This window comes from Tachysurus vachellii, chromosome 17, assembly GCF_030014155.1.
Source record: "Tachysurus vachellii isolate PV-2020 chromosome 17, HZAU_Pvac_v1, whole genome shotgun sequence".
Classification (NCBI taxonomy): Eukaryota; Metazoa; Chordata; class Actinopteri; order Siluriformes; family Bagridae; genus Tachysurus; species Tachysurus vachellii.
In genome coordinates, this window is record NC_083476.1 from 21,481,242 (window position 1) to 21,503,741 (window position 22,500).

The window sequence follows — 22,500 nt, forward strand, 5'->3', positions numbered from 1 at the left end:
AAGGTTAAAGGTCTGAAAAGGCGGAACATTTCGAGCTAAAACTGGAGTTAGAAAAGGAAAAAAAGGGAAACGAAGCGTTAACAGGAGGAGAGCAACGTGTCCTGAGAGCCAAATGACTTCACACACAATAAGGGTGGGACTCGCTGGTGGACACGACGGAGCCAGTGCTCATGTCATGTTTTCCGTTAGCTCTGCACCGTCCACTCCGGAGTCCTGTCTCTTTCTGCTAGACACCAAAAAATGTTAAATAACACGCAAGAACATTCACAGCCCAGTACTGTAGCTTTCTTTAAACATAAGTGTAGTTAATCAAAAACATTAGAATTTGTGATTAATTTTACTAAAATCTTTTTTTTTTTTAAATTTCACTGATGGGGGGCACGGTGGCTTAGTGGTTAGCACGTTCACCTCACACCTCCAGGGTTGGGGGTTCGATTCCCGCCTCCACCCAGTTTGCATGTTCTCCCCGTGCCTCGGGGGTTTCCTCCGGGTACTCCGGTTTCCTCCCCTGGTCCAAAGACATGCATGGTAGGTTGATTGGCATCTCTGGAAAATTGTCCATAGTGTGTGAGTGTGTGAGTGAATGAGAGTGTGTGTGTGTGTGCCCTGTGATGGGTTGGCACTCCGTCCAGGGTGTATCCTGCCTTGACGCCCGATGACGCCTGAGATAGGCACAGGCTCCCCGTGACCCGAGGTAGTTCAGATAAGCGGTAGAAGATGAATGAATGAATGATAACCGTATGCAGTACGACGTGACACGTAACACCTTTTCAACTGTCTGTCATAAAAATAGAATACAAATAGACAGAATAGAATTACAGCTCAGCAGATCTCTATTATGAGCTCAGCGTCACGTTAAAGCCACTGACGCTTCACAGCAGGTCACGTGAACGTGTTCTGCATACATAAACCTCGTACGCACGTGACGCGTGGCCGCAAGCTGAGGTGAACGTCCGAACCGGCCTTACGCTCTCACACCGATATCGACGAGGCCAATCACGCCTAATAGTTTTCGACTCTGAGACTTCATTAGGATCGAGTCCTTGATATCCCATTAGCTCTAATGGCTCTCTCGGGTGTTTGATTACATCAAAAGCCTGAAGTTTGGCTCAAAGAGAAGTGCAGAAAAGTGCATCAGACTTCTTTCGATCCATTTACAAACCCTTAAAAAGCTTTCTTAAGAAACATTTGATATATTTGTCGTAGAAGTTGACCCGTGGTGTCAGCGTGTAGAGCGAAGATTGATTGGAAACTTCAGTACAAACTGCCAACTTGGCACTTAGAGCATCTGGAGGATGTCTGACGGCTTATGAAATCTGTCAATCTAGAAATAATAGGTTGTTAACTTCAGAATGACGTGGCAGTTAACCGCCTGGAAAAAAAAAGTTTCCTAGCATGGGAAGATTTGAGGAAGGTAGCAGTGGTCAGGAGAAGGACATGAAAATTACCAGAGGAGGCAGAGATGAAAAAATATCCTACCACGATTCAGCATGTGTGACGTGACATGCTGTCGAATTATTGTTTAAAAGCCGACCTTTAGAATATGTTTCTAAAAGGTCGACAATAGAAACCTAAAACCTAAAAAACACTGAAAATTAGGTCAACTAAAACAATTCATTCACTTCTACCGCTTATCTGAACTACCTCGGGTCACGGGGAGCCTGTGCCTATCTCAGGCGACATTGGGCATCAAGGCAGGATACACCCTGGACGGAGTGCCAACCCATCACAGGGCACACACACACACACACACACACACATTCACTCACGCAATCACACACTACGGACAATTTTCCAGAGATGCCAATCAACCTACCATGCATGTCTTTGGACCGGGGGAGGAAACCGGAGTACCCGGAGGAAACCCCCGAGGCACGGGGAGAACATGCAAACTTCACACACACAAGGTGGAGGCAGGAATCGAACCCTGACCCTGGAGGTGTGAGGCGAACGTGCTAACCACTAAGCCACCGTGACCCCCACTAAAATAATTATAAATAAATAAACTTTTAAAATTGTAGAATTTTAAGAATTTCAACAATTTTATTTTCTTCAGCAATTTTCAGTATTTTACAGATTTTCAGTATTTTTGCACTTTTCATCAATTTTCAATGTTTAATACAAATTGACTCATTCAACAAGTGTTTTTCTCCCACTTTATCACCAATGGAGGGATATCTGCTACTGTATGCAGCTCCCCAGGAATAAGCTGTTACTTTAGAAATGATTCTAAACTTAATCAATAGAAATAATTTACATTTCAGCCCAAAATTCTGTAAATTATAGAAGTCACAACTCTAACAACTTGCCTTTGATGCTCCATGGGAACCACCCTCTCGGCCACTTAGTGGTTCAGTCCACTGAAAGGGAAATGCTGTCCCAGTGATATCATCAGTCTGAATAGAGACGTAGTTAGCTCCTTTTTGTGATCTGAACATTATGTGTATCATAGTATCATGACTTAGGACTATTTATATACTATTTATTATACCGCTGTCATTTATTTCTCACTGCCGACACACTGAGTTCGGAGACTCGACTCTACAGCTATGTTGATTACTAGTAAGTGAAAACATTTTATTTGTCTGTTTGCTAGTGTTTATACAATTTTATTTCTTTCTGAGGCCAATGGGGAAAAAAACAAATTAAATTTGTGTAAATGTTCGCAAAACGTTTCAGAGTAGATGGTAGACAGATTATTGGTTTATTACTGGAGGATTTTATACTAAAAAAAATTGTTCATGTTTAGAAATAGACCTTGTGTGAACTTTGAAATGTTTTATGACCGAATTTTTAGACTTAATGAATTTGAAAAGGGTTAAAAATGTTGCTTTGCCAAAAAATGTGTTGCATATATAATACTCCCAGTTTATTTTCCTCCAAGTGAATGCTGACTTCTTGTGTTGTGATCATTAGAAATGTTATATATTCTTCAGAAATTAGAAACCCTGCTTCACAGAGGCTGTTTTCTCAGCTATGAGAAGCAGCAGATCTCCTCCACGGCTCCACTGGCGCTCGTTCAAGCGAGTGTTGTTAGCAACCAGAGGTATCAACAGGGCATGCAAGCAATTACACCTATGACCTAATGCTTCTCTACCTCGCGGACCTGTGCGAGAGCAAAAAAGCGCCTGTTTTGCACGGAAATCGCGCTCGTCACTGACCAAACTGTACACGAGGAGAAGAAGAAACAGCTGGAAAGCAAAGCAAAGGGCGTAGAAAAAGTAGTATATATTTAAACAGCTCAAAAAAACCTCCTCTGTGCCGTGTCAGGGTTATTCATCGGACTGTTAAAAAGCTAACGAGCCGACGAGTTGTCGCTGTAATTAAGATGTTTGTCTTGTCCCGTCCTTCACTATGACGACGCACTGAACGTCATTCACGATACAATATAAGGTTGTGACGGCGGTTAGTGAGGGTCGGCGTTCATGATTAAAAATGAGAGGAAATTAGCAAACTGTGATAGAATCACTATAGAGTCAAAGTCCTACATCAGGAATAGTTTTAACAAACCGAGTTGTTGTTGATATGATGTTGATGTCACTTTCATTCACCTTTCAGCTCCAAAACCTAAAACATCAAATAATCTCCAATAAGCTCTCATCTCAGGTTGTGAATTCTCTTCACCTTCAGCAAAACACCCGAGTCTTTACTTTGCTTAGTTTTACTCGTCTCAATCGTCTGAGACGTGATCTAGCGTAATCAGTCGTAGAGTTTTTTTGTGTTGTTTATTAGATGCCTTCAAGATGAAGTCCTGACCGTTGCCTCTTGTCCACATCTCTAAGCATGTTGGCTGAACTTCTGGTGATGGCTGTTAATGTATTGTTTATTTTGCATGTGTGCAGCATGGGCGCACGTACAGTACTGTATCACCACGAGCCAAGACCCACCCAGACCATTCAGAAACTTCTGAAGTAAAGGCTTCTAGACTGGGAGGAGTACAACTGCATGCTACATCTGTTATCAGCTTCCAAAGTCTAAAAATGCATGACTTCCTGTAGGGCCGCCCAGATTATTTAGAAAAGGAAGCGGCTGTATGAAAGGAGACACATGTGATACCATCGCACATATGATTTGCACGCAAGAGAATTGGACTGAAAACATCTTCCTCCAGGGTGAGGGGCCGCAGTCCGAGTTTCTGATTATTATTATAAATACAACTGGTTCAGAGAGCGAATTCAGGGTGGATCAAAGGCGTAGTGCAGAAGCGTGACACACTTCATGTACACAATGCTTTGTTGTGTTTCTATTACTCCACAAATCGCTCTGACTCCAGACTTTTTCGTTAATTATTCAGATTTATCGAGTAATCATTCAATTCACATTTCCATCTTTCTCGCTCTAAAAATGAGCTTGTTTCAACTCATTAGACATGTTGTTATATTTCTGCTTCATTATTGCAATATTTACGCTATAAATTGCAACAGCATCTTGCTGTAGGATGAACCTTTTTTTTTTGTACATGCAGCATTTTCTGTACCTCAGCAAAGTTCTATCAGCCTTGCGGGATAATGTGTGTAGTTGCCAAACTGACCTCTCAAACAGAAAAGGACATTTTTGTGCAGAATAAAAGCAAAGTGATTGTGTGTGTCTGAGAGAGAGAGAGAGAGAGAGAGAGAGAGAGAGAGAGAGAGAGAGAGAGAGACAGAGAGAGACAGACAGACAGAGAGAGAGAGACAGACAGAGCGAGAGAAAGAGAGAGAGGGAGAGGGAGAGAGAGACAGACAGAGAGAGCGAGAGACAGAGAGACAGATCAGAGAGAGAGAGAGAGAGAGAGAGAGAGAGAGAGAGAGAGAGAGAGAGAGAGAGATAGCCCAAAGACAACAATCACTTCTAGAGGGAGAGAGAGAGAGAGAGCGAGAGAGAGAGAGAGAGAGAGAGAGACAGACAGACAGACAGAGAAAGAGACAGACAGAGAGAGACAGAGAGAGAGAGAGAGAGAGAGAGAGACAGAGAGAAAGAGACAGACAGAGAGAGAGACAGAGAGAGAGAGACAGACAGAGAGAGACAGAGACAGAGAGAGAGAGAGACAGAGAGAGAGAGAGAGAGAGAGAGAGAGAGAGAGAGAGAGAGAGAGAGAGAGACAGCCCAAAGACAACAGTCACTTCTATTGAAAAACTATATCAATATGTTAAAAATGTGACGTAGCCTGAAGCTAATATGCTATACGCCAGCTAACGTTACAGCATCTAGCAAAGGTGCTTCAAGGTGGCTAGCAACATTATGGGTATTTTTTAATTTAATTTTTATTTTTTTAATCCACCAACTGAGCGCATGATTTTGCATACACAAAACATTTGTGTTATAACTTGGTAATATGTGCATCTGAAAAAGACGTTAATGTCTGGGAGCTAAACGCTGATGGAAAAACCTAGATTGACCTTCTCATATGTTAGAAACACAACATAGATGCTTGCTCTCATAGCTACAGTAGTTACTCCCATGCTTTACATACCGTACATCGTTATTTGTACATTGGTCCTCCACAGCTAAGCTGCACCATTGTGTTTATTAAAGGTGTTCAGAACATTTGAGGTGAAACAACTACACTTAATGAAGCTACACCCACCAGCCACATCCAGCATGGCGGCACATACAGCATACAGCTCTTACATTGAGAGCTGGAAAAAAAAAAAAAAAAAAAACTCAGACTGTTTACATAACGGAGCCATCTGTGCTATGTAGCTCCCGGTCCAGCTGTCTTCCCTTGACCCTCCAGTCGCCTATGGGAAAGACAGAAAGCGCCCCAGGCACTGAGGTTTTATGGCTCACCAGCCAGTGTGAAGAAAGGATTTGTTTCCACCATCTGTTCGTGGTTGTGCTCTGTTAGAAAAGAATCAGAAAAGGTGAAAGTAAATGGGTGGCAGATGAACGGAGTTACGTGGCGAGGTAATCTGGCTGCTTCTCTGGTTCTCTGTCCATCATTAAATACAGAGACGAGCGACAGTCTGATTATCCAGCATTGGGTCGACAACAATCCATGCGAATTCATAAGAAAGAAGTTGTTTCTCTTGTGTTGTGAACTATCGCTAATCTTGATCGCTAATCTTTGCCAGGTAAAAACAGAGCAATCAAAAACGTCTCACTTTATTTGTTTCTCTCTAGAAATCGAAGCAAAGGAGGCTTGCGACTGGCTCCGAGCCGCCGGATTCCCTCAGTATGCACAGCTTTTCAAAAGTAAATGCTTATTTGGAAAATTCTAACAATCACACACTTTCAAATGAACAGCAAACACCGTGTTCACCTGTAATTCTGTTTGGTGTCTAGATTGCCACTTTCCTGTTGACTTTGACTGGGTGAAGAGTGATCATGTTTTCCTGGACCGTGACACATTAGACTCTCTGTGCATGTGAGTGTATGTTTTTTCTGGATTGTATTTGGGGGAAATTATTATTATTTTATAATTATTCATGCTTTCTTTTGCATCCAGGAGATTAAACACCTTAAACAAATGTGCAGAGTTGAAGCTGGATCTGAGCAGATACAAACAACGAGTGAGTTGATGTTTAGAATAAATGTTCACACCATGAAACAAACATTGAATTTGAATCTTCAACCAGGACCTTCTGACATGTCCATTTGTTATTTTGTAATCTAGGGTAAGGTTGATGACGATGTGGAGCCCTGTGCCATCAGCCCAAAATGGTCCTACGACCGAAAGAGTAGGCGCTGGATACGTACAGATGGTATGGACTTTCTGCCATCTGTGGACAGCCATATCGCAAGTCTTAGAAGGTCTGAAAGCTGTGAGGCATCTCTGTCAGACAGCAGTGAACAGCAGGAGAGTCTGTCCATGCACAGCTCCAGCAGCTCTGACAGTGATGGGGGTGGTACCACCCTAAAAACCTCTGAAGAGCCTGAGACAAGCCGAAGCTCCTCTAGATCCTCCTTTACCTCCAAGTACCTGTCCCCAGACACCTCCTACAGTGGACCTCCATCTCCTGGAGAGCCTCATAACATCAGCAGTGAAGAGTGCTTCCCAGCAAAGCCTCCTCTGAAGAAGGGTCAGAGCCTTCTTCGCAAGATGGACAAGCTCAGAGTCCGAGGGTCAACGCTATGGCCCCATGGTCAAGGTGGAAAACCACGGTTAGTCATAGGTAGTCCTGTACTACAGGAGGGTCATGAGGAGGACAAGCATGAGGCACTTCACCATCTTAACCTTTCAGGGCTCGCAGATAAGACCTCCTGTCAACTGTCCTGTTCACCACCATATGGCTCCAGCAGTAGTCCCTCGGAGAACAGCAGTGCAGTCAGTACACCCAGTCCAATCACCAAGGTACGTAGTAACTGGAAAAGACAGAACGCTCAATCAAAAGCACAAAAGCCAGTCTGTGTTAGTGAGCAAGAGCTCCCCAACCAGCACGGTCTGAATGGTAACACCATTTTTGAGATTCCACACGGTCACAAGCCAGGCACATTTCCCACCGTTTTGCACAATACTGTGCTGTCACCCACTGATGATACCTCCATCAACTGGAGGACTGGAAGCTTTCATGGATTCCATCGTCGTAGATGTCGAAGCAGTCCATCCGAAGAACCACCTTGCAGTCCTCTGGCGGCACAAGACCATCGTGTTAGCATTTACGACAACGTCCCAGATCACGTTCAAATTATGGATGACGATGTGTTTTCAGCCTTGGATAATGTTATGGAACGTATTACTGGACTACAGCAAAAGGATACTGCATGGACAGACAAACTTCCTGAAGATGGAGATTCAGATTTCTCCCACTCCAACTCGCATTCCCCTTCGTCTCTGACTGATATCCACCTTGAGATCAAAGAGCAGAGTGAAACAAATCCAAATGGCCCAAAGCAAAATTGCAACAAAATCTCACAAGAGAGGCCAAATACGGTGCATATCTCTGGGTAAGAGACACCACAGCCACTTTTTGGAAAATCTACGTCTGCAGAATATAACACTGTTTGGTTTTGTACATTTCAGAGATCGAAAACTTTACTGGTGCAGTGAACAGATCGTCTCGACACCTAACCCCACCACCCGAGCCATTGAGTCCCAACTTGCTCCTTGTGTTTCAATGCTGCAGAGACTGAGTCTGCTCAGATTGACCGTTCTCATGGATAAACATTCACCTTTCTGCAAACAAGGATGGAACTGGTAAGATATACAAGGAGATAAAAAGAGTGAAAAAATGTAGACTGGGTTCAGAGATTAATTCTTTACTAATATATGAAAACACACATTCACTCACTCACTCACTCACTCACTCACTCATTTTCTACCGCTTATCCGAACTACCTTGGGTCACAGGGAGTCTTCGGGCATCAAGGCAGGATACACCCTGGACAGAGTGCCAACCCATCACAGGGCACACACACACTGTCATTCACTCACGCAATCACACACTACGGACAATTTTCCAGAGATGCCAATCAACCTACCACAGTTCCGGACAGTTGCCTTTAGAACTACTGGAGCTTTCCTGTTTGATTGTTTCTTCATCGAGTACGAATGGCAAACCTAGTTAGCGTAACCACCAGGCCATTTACATCAAGACAAGTCCTACACTCAGTAAGAGAACCATGCTTACATACAGTAAGCATAACCTAACAATAACCTACAATAACATAACTGATCCTTCTACTTCCTTAAGTTTCAGACCTCCAGAGAGATTCCCTCTGGGAATGAGAGGGTTAATAACCAGACAGACGGCACTCATAAATATTGCAAACACAATTATTTATTGAGACAAGCATCACTCAAGTATCAATACCACTTGCTGTTAGAATTACTCACGGTGCTGATATTGTATTCTTATATTGTACACAGTGTTGAAGGATGTCGATAGGCCGATGACATGTTTTTCCATTTCCCTTTCACGTTCAGGTTTTTCTCTGTGTTGCATTCCTACTAACAGCTTTTGCCTCATGCTCATAGACTGCTCATATATTCTGCATCCTATATGAGCAGATAGATTGTTCACCAGATGACACTACAGTATGTTGTCAACTCTCAAGCGCAGAGTTACTGTACCTGGTAACTCTAAAAACGAGCACTAGATGGTAGCCTACAGTCTCGGGTGAGCCTCTAGGCTTTTTTGTTTGAAGCTATCCTGTTAATAACGTCATCCTGAAATGGCCAAATCTATGGTCAGGACCTGCACGACCAAATTTTACTTAACGATTTTGATTAACATAAAGAGTACGATGAAAACGAAGGAAAGACGGTGCAGGTCGTCTAACCGCACGTCAGGCGCACATCAGTCACCGTGAGGTATTAGAACGATCCATCATCTATTCGGTGAGCATTTTTGAGCTTGATAAATAAAGACGAGTGTAAGATGGATAGAAACACAATGAAGGAACAATCAAACATTCTACGTTATAAGTTCCCATGCGGAAAGTGGAGTAAAACTGATTGCTTAAGGCAAAAAGGACAGCGTAATTGACTTTTTGAGGGAAAAGTAATGGTCTATTAGTTTTAACAGCCATTGGGCTAAGTAGAAAAGAAATAACCTTGTTAAGTTCCCTATCCACACACACAACACAAACACACACACACACACACACTTACTTTATTTAGTATTCAGCTCTGTGAGTTCTGTGTATGATGCTTGATTTCAGATAAGTCCTGTCTGCTGCAGTCCAGTGGCTTCTTCCTCTCTTTTAATTTCTAAAGTACAAAATCAGCTGCTGTTGACAAAGCCACAGGAAGTCAAGAGATGTTTGTGCCATGTTTAGCCAGTAGTGGAGCATCATTGGGATAATGGAATGAACAGGATACCGATATTGTCTTTTTAATTGAATTCAAATGCGTGGTTTGATGCTAAAGAACGTTAGGCCGAAATGGAAAGTAAAGTCTAATGAAAAGCTTTGCTAGCTCTGATATCAAAGGAAACCACATTAGATGAAAATTGGAAAATTCACAGTCTGGATAGAAAGCTTGGCTAGTTCCTGGAATCTGAGACTCAGCTGGCATTGAAGTTTTATCTGTACAAAATAATGAGAAGCTGCTCTTCAGGTGTGTAGCTTATGAGCAGATCAGATCTTTGCAAAAAAAAACTCTATCGAGGTAGGTCTGAAATGGATCATAAAAAAACACTTCAAGCTTCATCCAATGAGTAAACCGCTATTACTTCTCGGTTGTGGAATTCATCTCACTCACTCACTCATCTTCTACCACTTATCCGAACTACCTCGGGTCACGGGGAGTGCCAACCCTTCACAGGGCACACACACACACACACACACACACTACGGACAATTTTCCAGAGATGCCAATCAACCTACCATGCATGTCTTTGGACCGGGGGAGGAAACCAGAGTACCCAGAGGAAACCCCCGAGGAACGGGGAGAACATGCAAACTCCACACACACAAGGTGGAAGCGGGAATCGAACCCCCAACCCTGGAGGTGTGAGGCGAACGTGCTAACCACTAAGCCACCTTGAACCCCCGGTTGTGGAATTAAAAATATATATTTCATTGGTCTATTTCTCAAACTATAACCAAACTAGTAGTCTTATTGAAAGTTCCATGACTGTGATCATGGAGTTAAGCAGCAATGATCGAAACCTAAACCTTAATTAATTTAGTGTTTATTTGTCCCACAAACTTCAGCTCCATCCATTACAGCCTCTGTCCATTTGCAAGCAAGAAAGAAAATTCATGCATAACTTTTTAGTCCCTCACTGCACACGTCTTTTATTTTCACATCTGTATGCGTATTTGTTTAACACATTTTTTCCCTCACAGCTTCCACACCTCTTTAAACACTTGAGTAAGTGGAGTTCGAGGAGAGCGCCGCACTTCAACAGACAAATGAAACGACAAACAAAAACACTCACCGGCTTTAACCGATGCTTCCAAAGGAGATTCTTCTCTGTATCTTTCAAAGGACATTATGCAATAGGAAAATACTCCAGTTGAATACAAACGAGGAAATCTTTCTCCTGTTATTTATTGCAGCCATGTTTGACATGCAGTAGCTGAATATCATGTGTTTTTCCCCCATAGGACGGTTCCGAAAGTCTACAGAAATATAAAAGGTTCTGAGCACAAGAACAGGAAGGTGTTTGGTGTACCTTTGCTTCAGAGTGTTCAGCGGTCTGGGAAACCGCTGCCCCCAAGCATCCTCAGAGCAATGGAGTACCTCAAGACTGAGTGCTTAGACCAGGTGAGATCCTCAGAAATGTCCTCCATTATTAAGGTCATGCTAGAAGAAGCATCAGAAAGTTTTGACTAGTCTAAAGGGAGATAAAACAATGGGGTTCTTTTTAGGGTCATTGGGTGCTTCATCATCACCATCATCATTGTACATGTTTATTTTACGTTTCATCATTTATGTTCAACAGGTTGGCCTTTTCCGCAAGTCTGGGGTCAAATCTCGAATCCAGTACCTAAGAGACATGATCGAGGCAGACCCCGAAGGCTTCTCTTTTGAGGACCAGTGCGCGTTTGACGTAGCTGACATGATAAAGCAGTATTTCCGAGATCTACCCGAACCCATTTTCTCCAGCAAGCTGTGCGAGAGCTTCCTGCACATCTACCAGTGTAGGCATTCCCAAGCAGGCCTCCATTCGTACTGTATCTAATGTTGCGCGAAGCTTCGCTAAGTTTTCTGAAAAAAATTTCCCATTGACTGAGTCATCCTTTCATCCACCACAGACTTCCCAAAGGACCATCAGTTCGCAGCCATCCAGGCTGCCATCTTCCTCCTGCCTGACGAGAACCGAGAAGCTCTTCAGTGCCTCCTCTTCTTCCTCCATGAAGTGGTGGCCTGTGTGGAGGAAAACCAGATGACCCCGACCAATATCGCTGTTTGTTTGGCTCCATCTCTGTTCCATCTCAACGTCCTCAAGAGAGACAGCACCAGCAGCAGGTCTTTGACATGTTCTTTCACATACCGTATATATTTTAAATAAAATTGACCATTTTCTAGCAATTCACTCAGAAGTTAGATGTATTTGATTAATTATTTTCCCTAATCCTTACTTTAGGGCAGTTCTCAGGGCAAATAAAAGCATGAAACAGAACGACTCAGGACCAACACCACATCTGGTTTACATCTTGGGGGATGTGGTTGAGTTTAAATCCTGCTGGGATCCTGAGCAAGGCCCTTAACCCTGAATTGATCAGTTGTATAAAATGAGATAAAAATGTAAATTGCTCTGGATAACGGCGTCTGTCAAATGCCATAAATGTAAACCTATCCTAGATCTACAAGATGTTACGTCTTAGTGTAAAGCTCAACTTAAAACATGAGCTGAATAAATGAAAGAATGATTTCAAAATAGATTTCATCTTGGGGGGAAAAAAGATGTCTGTCAGGGTGATTAGCTTAATCTCAAAATAAAAAATATGAAACTTTAAATATATCTTTACTTGAAAAAACACTTTTGAAAAAGCATTTATTATTTACAAGTTATTATAAATTAAGTGCCTAGGAACTCAATCATCAGTGACTTCCTGTTGCACAGAGTTATCAAATTAGAGCTGACAAATTGAAATTAGGGCAGTCGTGGCCTAATGGTTAGAGCGTCTGACTCTCAACCCTAAGGTTGTGGGTTCGAGTCTCGGCCACGACTGAGGTGCCCTTGAGCAAGGCACCAAACCCCCCAACTGCTCCACCCAAATGGCTGCCCACTGCTCCGGGTGTGTGTTCACTGCTGTGTGTGTGTGCACTTTGGATGGGTTAAATGCAGAGAACGAATTCTGAGTATGTGTCACCGTACTTAGCTGCATATCACGTCACTCATTCACTCACTCACATAGAAGCCAGATTCGTTTATTGAAGGTCCGAACAAATTTAAATGAATTCTGGAGACAACTAGCTTTAGAACAACATGTCCACCACGTTCTTACTTCCTTCCCATGAGACATGGCGTATTTGGAGATGACAGGCCATGATAAGAGCACTGAGAGGAAGTGGAGATGGTAATGACGTCACCAGCAGAGCTCCGTAGAATAAACACATCCAGGAGGTCCAGACTGCAATCTATTTTCTGGCTCCTTCTTCCTGCTGAGCTTTTAGAGTGGAGTTCTCCAAATAATCCCACTATAATATGGAATCATATCTTTTCTGTCACTAAACACCAAGCATGATGTTAGAAGTAATAAAACAGGATTGGTCTGAAAGTTGTTTTGTGGAAACCTGACAAGAAACTGCAGCACAAATATACTTATGACATTTTATTTTATTTGTTTTTTTGTTTTTTTAATACAGGGCAGGTCAAAGGAAGTACAGCTTGGGAAGACCGGACCAGAGGGATCTGAGTGAGAACCTGGCTGCTACTCAGGGATTGGCGCATATGGTGACGGAGTGTACACGACTGTTCCAGGTACTGATCCGTTCTGATATCTTACAAAATCTAACATATGGTTTATATCCAGATGTATGTTTACACCTGATGTGGAGTGTTGAACTTCTCAAGCTCCACTCTTCTCTTCTGTGAAGTCTGCACTGAGTCAGGGCTCTGTGCAGGACACTCGAGTTCTTCCAATCCAACCTTAAAGGTGGGGTCTCCGTTGTTTGAAAGCCAATGTTGACATATAAAATCACCAAAACAAACACGCCCCTAACCTAAATGGGTCCCACCCCTGTATTGATAACTCCGCCCACACATACATACGTAACCCAGGCAACTAGCAGAAAGAAATGTGTCTTTATCATAGCTGAAGGAAAGAACAATACGATTGTAGATAAACAAACAAGCAAAAATGACACACAAGTATAATCATATAAAGGACAAAGGCATATATTAGTTCTGTGTAACAAAGCAAAACCAACGTTACTCACCTATCGAGAAGGAAAAAAGCGCCTCGGCGTCTTAAGTAAAGTTGGTCACATATTCACAGATTGGAGTTTCCTGAGTCAATAACTCCTGAGCTAAACACTGTTACTACACAAAACACGGTTGTAGCTGCGTCTCTACATTACTACGATAGAAAAGAGGTGTTATTTGTGTAGTAACAGTGTTTAGCTCAGGAGTTATTGACTCAGGAAACTCCAATCTGTGAATATGTGACCAACTTCCTGCTCCTTCAGTTCTGTCCAGCGCTGGAAAGCTGATCCTATATTAACACGTCCTACTTCTTACCTTATCGTAAGTCTTTCTTCTCTTTCTTTCTTTGTTTTTATCCTCCATGTCAATGTTAAAACCGCTTTCTGCTAACGTCACACATGCGCACTGAACACTCCGCCCATATTGACAAGACACGCCCCTTTCTGCTCATTGGCCATTGCATTTGTAATTCCTGTATACTTCATAACTAAAGATTAAGGTTTTTGGAATGCAGCAGTCTGTCCTTTTTGTGCAATAGAGATTGACCATTTTTGCTAAAATAAATAAATAAATAAATGCAATTTATATCGAAAGGGTTGATAAATTCCAAGCTTTTAACTGCACACGTTTCTGAACATTTCTTCCTGACTGACTTCCAGTAGCAGCTGATTATCAACTCTCTTATCTCCTCTTTCAGTGCTGAATAGAACGTAATGAAGGTGTGGAGATAAAACGTCACCTCCAGCACTGCACTTTTGTCTGCTCGGTTAGAAAGGAGACTCGTTTAAAAAGCGATATTCCAGTCGTTCGTCCGTAGCGTTTACATTAATAACGGTAAAGGCTGAACGGCGTACATTAAACATGTAGACTGTTCGAATGAGCCGAGTCAACGTCATTAATATATTTGGATAAAACATAATCCATGTAATGATGAGCTGTGGGTTGTTAAGTAAAGGATGATAGGAGCAGTCAGGTTCAGAATTATTGGCACCCTTGGGGTAAGTACAGTAATGCAAAAACGAATCATCTGCTTAAATACACATATTGCAGAGATGCACACGACGTCATGTGATTGACGAGCGATAAAGGAGTAATGCCATCCCTCACTCCCTGAGCACGCTGACCCATTATCCTCTCATGTGGTATCCCCTGACGAGAGAGCGAGCGCTTTTCTGTCATACAAATAATACAAATAATAAAACGCTAGCTCCAGGGAGCCATAAAACATTAAAAAGAATCCGTCGAGTCTGCGGAGTTTTCCACGATCCTACTGTACATTCTGACCATCGGTGACACTGAAGTTCATGAAGTTCTTAGAAAGGGCTTCTTTAAATCAGCTTGATTTAAGGAGATAGTCTTGAAGATTTCCAAAACTGTTCCTTTTTTTGGACTCCAAATTCTTTCACTGTGAAATAATCTATCAAAACATTCTTGTCTGGATTTTATAGATTTTATAGATTGTGTCCACGAGTCCTGACTCATTTTAGATCAGATTCATGCCATTGGGGCAGTGGCGGCTCAACTGGTTAAGGCTCTGGGATGTTGATCAGAGGATCGGGGTTCAAGGCCCCGCACAGCCAAGCTGCCACTGCTGGGCCCTTGAGCAAGGCCCTCAAACCCTCCCTGCTCCAGGGGCGCTGTATCATAGCTGCCCCTGCACTCTGACCCCAACCTCCTCAGTTGGGGTATGTGAAGAAAAGAATTCCACTGTGCTGTAATGTATATGTGGTGATAATAAAGGCTTCTATGCCCCGTTTTATTCTATTCTATTCTATCCAGAAAATTGTTCCAAAATGCTATTTAAAATAAAATGATATGATAGTAGAAGGTTAGTCTGTCTTTGAACGTTGTGGATAAAAATTATGTTATAAATGTAAATGAGATGATTATCATTAGTCATGTTTGTATTCTGTTATAGATTTGTTTTCGTATAAATATCACAGACTAATCAGAATAAACCTCATTTTCCTTCAGATGCCACATTACTGGCACGAAAGGAACCCTGAAGACGTCCTGAACGTGGACAGAGGCTCTGCTTTAAATACAATCGAGACCGATCTCGCGGAACGCGCCCGGTTAGACCTCTCGACCCAGCAGCTCCTGAGGGAGGCGAGGGAGAAGAGCAAAAGCTGGGTCGCTTGCACCACCTCGGATCATGTGGACGTGGCCTTTAAAAAGGTGAGTGGTCATGAGTTATATAGCAGAAAGGTGAGAGATGGAAAGGCTCAGGTTGTGGTCACAAGGACACCTTTGCACGTTGCAGGTGGAGGACGGATACCGGTTACCGCTGTGGAGAGGGACAGTTGAAGTGGACGCTCCGCAGAAAGACGTTTTTCACCGTGTCCTCAGAGAACACGGCCAGTGGCAGAGCGAGCTCCAGCACAGCGAGGTCGAGACCTTGGACAAGGAATCTGAGATCTACCAGTACACCCTGCAGGCGGCTGGCACCAGACCACCTCAGCAATATCTGCTATTGAGGTACTGATCTAGCAGCAGGGTGTGTTAAGAAGAGGTGGCTCATGATTAAGGGCTTTTGATTGGATGGTTGTGAGTTTAAATCGAGAAGATCGAGTCGATCCTTATGGAAAATCACATGCATAGTTTCTTCTAATCATGTTTTCACCAATAAATTATAAATTATAGTAACTACAATGATCTAAACGCTGTGGTGGCTAAAATGTTGTGCTGGAAAGGGACGGCTCAGTAGTTCAGAGTTTGGGCTGATGATGATCAGTAGGTTGTTGGTCCAAGCCCTAATCAGAGCTTTAAACAAGGATAAAATGAGCAGGAATTTCTCAGGAATAAACAATCCTAAGCAGTTTTTTTAGGTCTGTTAGGGGTTAACACTTAACCCTTGGATGTCTGGGGCTCTTTTTAGGTTATTTTTACATGCTTTTGATTTTTCCTGTGTATCTACCAAACCTTTAGATTTTGTTTTTGGCCTAATCAGCGTGAATCAGTTTTTTTTCGATCAGATTTAACTCTGAACACTAAATCTGCATTTCTACATGGTCTTATAACATAAAAAAAAAGTACATTATGATATACATTTCAAGCCAGCGCTCCCCATATTTCTAAAAAGCTCTGTTATTCTAGACACCTAGATTAAAAGTGATCTGAGATGTGATCGAGTTTAAATGTTCTCCTTTTTTCCGGATGAGTAACATTCCCTGGGGGGCATGGTGGCTTAGTGGTTAGCGCGTTTGCCTCACACGTTTTACCTTCAATTTATTTGCGGGACAAATAAACACTAAATTAATTAAGATTTAGGTTTCGATCATTGCTGCTTAACTCCATGATCACAGTCATGGAGGTTTCAATAAGACTACTAGTTTGGTTATAGTTTGAGAAATAGACCAATGAAATATATATTTTTAATTCCACAACCGGGGGCACAGTGGCTTAGTGGTTAGCACGTTCGCCTCACACCTCCAGGGTTGGGGGTTCGATTCCCGCCTCCACCTTGTGTGTGTGGAGTTTGCATGTTCTCCCCGTGCCTCGGGGGTTTCCTCCGGGTACTCCGGTTTCCTCCCCCGGTCCAAAGACATGCATGGTAGGTTGATTGGCATCTCTGGAAAATTGTCCGTAGTGTGTGATTGTGTGAGTGAATGAGAGTGTGTGTGTGCCCTGTGATGGGTTGGCACTCCGTCCAGGGTGTATCCTGCCTTGATGCCCGATGACGCCTGAGATAGGCACAGGCTCCCCGTGACCCGAGGTAGTTTGGATAAGCGGTAGAAAATGAGCGAGAGAGAGAGTAACGTTCCAAGCTCAGATCAGTGACAGTGCTTCTGTTATTCAGTACACACAGTACACTCATGTCTGTCTTTTGCACCTCTCGACCCCTTTACCTGCAGGACGTGGCGGTCTGATCCTTCATCAGGACCTCTGTTCGTTGCGGCCACTTCAGTGGACCATGCTGACAAACCGAACACAGGGGTTACAGCCCGCGTGCTGTGCTGCATGTTCCTGGTTGAGGCGACGGGGACAAAGAAGTCACGACTCACACACTTCTGCCGCACAGATACCAGGTGAGTCTGGCTGATCTACACAAGCGAAAATAATGCAAGATCAGGAAAGATCGGTCCTGTATTTTCTTAGAAGATCAATTTGTTTTCTGCATAACTCATTCCAAGCTTTGGCTCTGTACAATCAACAAAACATAACAACGCGATCCAAAAAGACGTTGTTGAGAAAATTGAGACCCGTGTCCTGTCATGGTGGAAGAAATCCGAGAGCAATCATTTGAAAATATTGCGCTAGCTGCTTTGACAGCCGTCTACAGACTAGCTGACAGGTTTGGGAAGGTACAGGAAGAGATATATATTTACCTCTGTGTTGCAGTGTACTGTACACTTTACTCCTGAACCCAAGAGTCAGGTCCAGCGCTGCATATTAATTCAATTCCTCCGTGTCACAACGTTAAGTTAATTACGACAGCGAGTTTCACGCTAATCTTCGTATTCCTTTGAATTCTAAAACCCAATAGCAAAAAAAATAAAAAATGCATTAAGTTGAAGATTTGTTGATATTCATTTAGGCCAAACACAGCTTCTCGTGTTTATTTGTTTCTTTTAAGTCTGCTTAACATCGTCTGTAAGCCTAATGGGGCCGATCTCATTAGCTAAGAAGGAAATTGAAAGTAAACCGGTCTTTGTGCGAGGCTCTTACGGCCCATAAATCTCACAAGAGTCCCGGTACGGAGCAGAATATAACTGTGTTTCTTTATCAGGGGCCGATCTCTGGAGTGGCACAATAAAGTTGGTGGGCATCTGCTTTCGCACAGCCTGGTGGCAATTAAAGACTCCTTTAAGCCCAAGACGAAAGATGTGAAGCTATGAAAGGACACAGAGGAGCGAATTGACGGAAAAGAAAAGCAAACAAGCAAACAAACAAAAAAATACGTAACGTCGTACGAGGAGCCCACAGGCTTTCGGAAGGTGTTTCACAGCCAACACGAGACACATCCAGAGCTTTTGTATTGCAGAGACTATTCCGGTTGAGGAAGAAAATCAAACGTATGATGAGACGAGACAAGACGAGACGTTTTGGGACAGTCGGACTGCTTGGCTTATCGAGACTGACAAGGAAGAATGTCAGAGTAATGAAATGTCTTATCCCATTTGAAGGACGTTTCACAAGCTAACACACTGCAAAGGTTTCCTACGACAGCTGCAGAGAGTTTTCAAAAGGACGTCTGAGAGACTGTGAAAATCTGCTTCTTCTGGGCTTCCACGGTGTTCGACGTGGAGACGTCACTCAGGAGGTGTTTTTCCTCTAGCGGCGGCTCGTGATCGCAGATTTTGTTAAGGCAGGATGTTAATAACAACTAAAATGAAATACAACTGAGAGGCCAAAACTTTTTCATACGTCACGTGCGTTTCCTTTAAATGAATCCGGGTTGCCAGGTTTCTGCAACACCTACATCTTACAATAGCTTAAAAAAAAACTTCAACCAGCTCAAACAAACTTGGGATTTGATTAAGGAAGTTATTAGTTTGTGAAGACAATATCAGTTTCTGATATAAATATTTAGAACATGAGCACGAGGCAGGCAGCGTATTTATTAGTGCTTCAGGCTTGCAGTTCCTATGTTTGACCACTAGGTGCAATAATAACTTTATGGCGGTAAACTGAGCCTTGAGTTCACTGTACTACGGTCTATAAAGGAAAACGAATCAAAGTGGTCAAAAAGAAATGATTTTGAAACTCGATCAAATTTGGGTCATGAGTATTTTAGTACGTCACCGGAATGTAAAACTATTGCACATTTGGACTTTATTAAGATCGTTGTCGTTTGTTGGTTAATATTTATGTTGGGACGATTCGACACCGGTCACGTCAAAGGGTTCAGAAAATTCGGCCGTGATTCACGACGGGAACCGCAACAAACTTTCACGTATTTAGTTTGAATCATTTGTGACGAGTCCAACGGAAAAGGCGGGAATGTGATCCGGAATATTCTAATGAAGTTTAATGACGTTTCCAAGCTTCCAGTTACGCTGCAGTATGAATATGTATTAGTACGTATTTAAATATGTTGGATTTATTAAAATGAACTTATAAATCTTTTTATGATGAGTTAATATAATTTAACAAGCTATTAAATGTTACAGAAGATATTATTTAAACATATCTAAAGCTTTAAAGATGCCTCGGAGCGACCGAGCTGTTTTATTCTGTTTTTATTCTGTTCACGCTACATTATGCTACATGTTAAGCTAATTAGCTCTACTGAAGTGCAGTCATTGTTGAAAAAATATATAATTATATAAATATATATATTTTCCTTTTGTCCTGCATTTGAATGAAATGTTTATCAGATGGTTTATATGCATGAAGTAAAAATGTTCAATAAAGATCGTATTTTCATACAGAGTCAACTGTGTAGTGTGTTATTAAAGCACACACACACAACACACACTCACACACAACACACACACACACCACACACACTCACACACAAACACACACAACACACATTTACACACAACACACACACACTCTCACACACACAGAACACACAAACACAAACATACACGGCACAAACACACACACACTTTCACATACAACACACACAACACACACACTTTCACATACAACACACACACACAACACACACACACTTTCACATATAACACACACACACGCACCCACTCTCATACACACACATACAACACACAACACACACACAAAAACACACACACTCACACATACACAACACACACACAACACACACACAACACACTCAAACACAACACACACACAAAACACTCGCATGCACACACAACACACACAAACATACACACAACACAAGCACACACAAACACCACACATACACACTTCCGCACACAAACTCTCACATACACGCACAACACACAATTAAGATTTTTTTTGGGTTTTTGGGTTTCAAATCAAAATTATAGATAGATCATAAATTATAGATCTTTAAAAATATATATATATATATTATTTGTAAGAATTTGTGTTAATTTCAGCCTTGATGCCCGATGACGCCTGAGACGGGCACAGGCTCCCCGTGACCCGAGGTAGTTCGGATGAGTGGTAGAAGATGAATGAATGTGTTAATTTCATGCCTCAGTGGAGTGTAAAAACAAACAAAAAAATCTATAAAAATTAGAACTAAATCACTTTATTGATTTAATAAAATAAAATAAATAAAATAAAATAAAAAAGCTTCATCCCTAAATAAAATAAACTGAGGTTATCTATAGACTTGTCTAAAGTTAGTTACACTTTCTACTTTCTATATTAACTTCTATAAAAAGGGGCGGGGCTTTCAGTTCATCAGTAACGCTGAACAAACTCTACTCATATTATTCAGTGATAACTCGCAGCAACAACCTTAAAGTTTTTAAAAAAATAAAAAAATAAAAAAAAACCGCCGATCTCCTTTTCTTTACTTTCCACACGTACAAGAGCTGGAGCTAATAAAAAGATAAGGACGAACAACCCAATATATTTACCTTCAGCTCCACTAAAGTAATTAATGTATTTTTCAAATCTATAATTTACATCGCAAACTTATCAGGACATGAGAAAGTGCAAAGAATTTAAAAAAATAAAAAACACCTAAAAGTAAACGAAATCTGGCTAATTAATCACCGTACAGACGATCAGGCCAAAGCGCAGCATTAATCGTCTCTAAATCGTGAAAAAGTTGAAGAAACTTTGTGCTTAACTAAGTTCACGTATTACAATATAGTTTTGATCCCTAATGAAGTCTTGGATAAAAAAATAAAAATAAAGCTGATGTTATCAGGCGAGCTCCTGAGCGAGCGGCTGCGGTGGAGGTTACTTAAAGACGACGAAGTGGACGGATTGTTTGGACGGTAAAGAGAACTGGAAGCGTTATAGAAATTTCCGGATAAGCGTCGACCAGATTGAAGAAACATTCCGCTGCGATGTTCGAAGGTCGTCGGGTCGATTATACGAGCTTACATAACCGTATACGCTGTCTGACACGACGAAGCGCTGCCTTTTTAGATTTATCACCTTCACCGACATCGAACACAGTCGCATCCATCTCTTCAGGGGAACCTGAGAAGCTTTACACGAGGAGCTTTACACCACTGGAAAGGTGTAAAGAGATAAACGACAAGCACGAGCAAAACACGTTAAAGCCGTTGGTGTTTTATTTGGTTTACAGTACAAATGTTAATAATAACAACCGGCTGGAAGGTCACGTGATCGTAGCCTCACATCCTCTGGACTGGAGTGAGGCCCAATATGTCAAAGCCTTCGGCCATGACGGCGGCTGTGGCCTCGCACAGGAGCATCCTCCACATGTTCACCTTCACCACCTCTCCTGCGGAAGAACAACGGTCAGAAAAAAGTCACTAAATAAACAAGACGAACAGGAAGTTCCTGCTTCACCACCTCAACAAAGAAACACTCCAAAAAAATGATTCGATACTTCAGGGTGTGTGTGTGAAAAAAAAAAAACATTCTTTTAGCATCCGATACCGTTCGAAGTGATTAGTACAATCGGCTGGACGAATCAAACGATAAATATTTACGAGACGACGAAGCTAAAGAGCCGAGCAGGTCTTACGCTGTGGCTCTGAAGCGCCATCTGGTGAACGAGGTGAATAACGACACCTCACCCTCACTGACTCACTCACTCATTTTCTACCGCTTATCCGAACTACCTCGGGTCACGGGGAGCCTGTGCCTATCTCAGGCGTCATCGGGCATCAAGGCAGGATACACCCTGGACGGAGTGCCAACCCATCACAGG

General features: G+C 42.3%; 2 protein-coding genes across 3 annotated transcripts in view; one reads left to right on the forward strand and one right to left on the reverse strand.

Moving 5' to 3' along the window:
* si:dkeyp-23e4.3 (rho GTPase-activating protein 7) overlaps positions 1-20,115 on the forward strand; it is a 63,450-nt gene extending 43,335 nt beyond the window's left edge. The window contains exons 1-14 of one of the 2 annotated variants that reach the window (XM_060891602.1): positions 2,384-2,562; positions 6,103-6,174; positions 6,265-6,346; positions 6,428-6,491; positions 6,596-7,866; positions 7,943-8,116; positions 10,975-11,134; positions 11,313-11,511; positions 11,626-11,839; positions 13,184-13,298; positions 15,717-15,920; positions 16,006-16,220; positions 17,597-17,770; positions 18,472-20,115. In XM_060891602.1, the coding sequence (XP_060747585.1) occupies positions 2,550-2,562; positions 6,103-6,174; positions 6,265-6,346; positions 6,428-6,491; positions 6,596-7,866; positions 7,943-8,116; positions 10,975-11,134; positions 11,313-11,511; positions 11,626-11,839; positions 13,184-13,298; positions 15,717-15,920; positions 16,006-16,220; positions 17,597-17,770; positions 18,472-18,580 (3,066 nt within the window). In that variant the 5' untranslated portion in view covers positions 2,384-2,549 and the 3' untranslated portion in view covers positions 18,581-20,115. Of the gene's footprint in view, positions 1-2,383; positions 2,563-6,102; positions 6,175-6,264; positions 6,347-6,427; positions 6,492-6,595; positions 7,867-7,942; positions 8,117-10,974; positions 11,135-11,312; positions 11,512-11,625; positions 11,840-13,183; positions 13,299-15,716; positions 15,921-16,005; positions 16,221-17,596; positions 17,771-18,471 lie in introns of those variants that run through there. The other variant, XM_060891601.1, reaches the window with a different exon arrangement.
* A 1,758-nt stretch (positions 20,116-21,873) lies between these two features.
* rars1 (arginyl-tRNA synthetase 1) overlaps positions 21,874-22,500 on the reverse strand; it is an 18,980-nt gene continuing 18,353 nt past the window's right edge. The window contains exon 15 of the mRNA XM_060890972.1: positions 21,874-22,068. Coding sequence (XP_060746955.1) covers positions 21,959-22,068 — 110 coding nt within the window. The 3' untranslated portion in view covers positions 21,874-21,958. The remainder of the gene's footprint in view (positions 22,069-22,500) is intronic.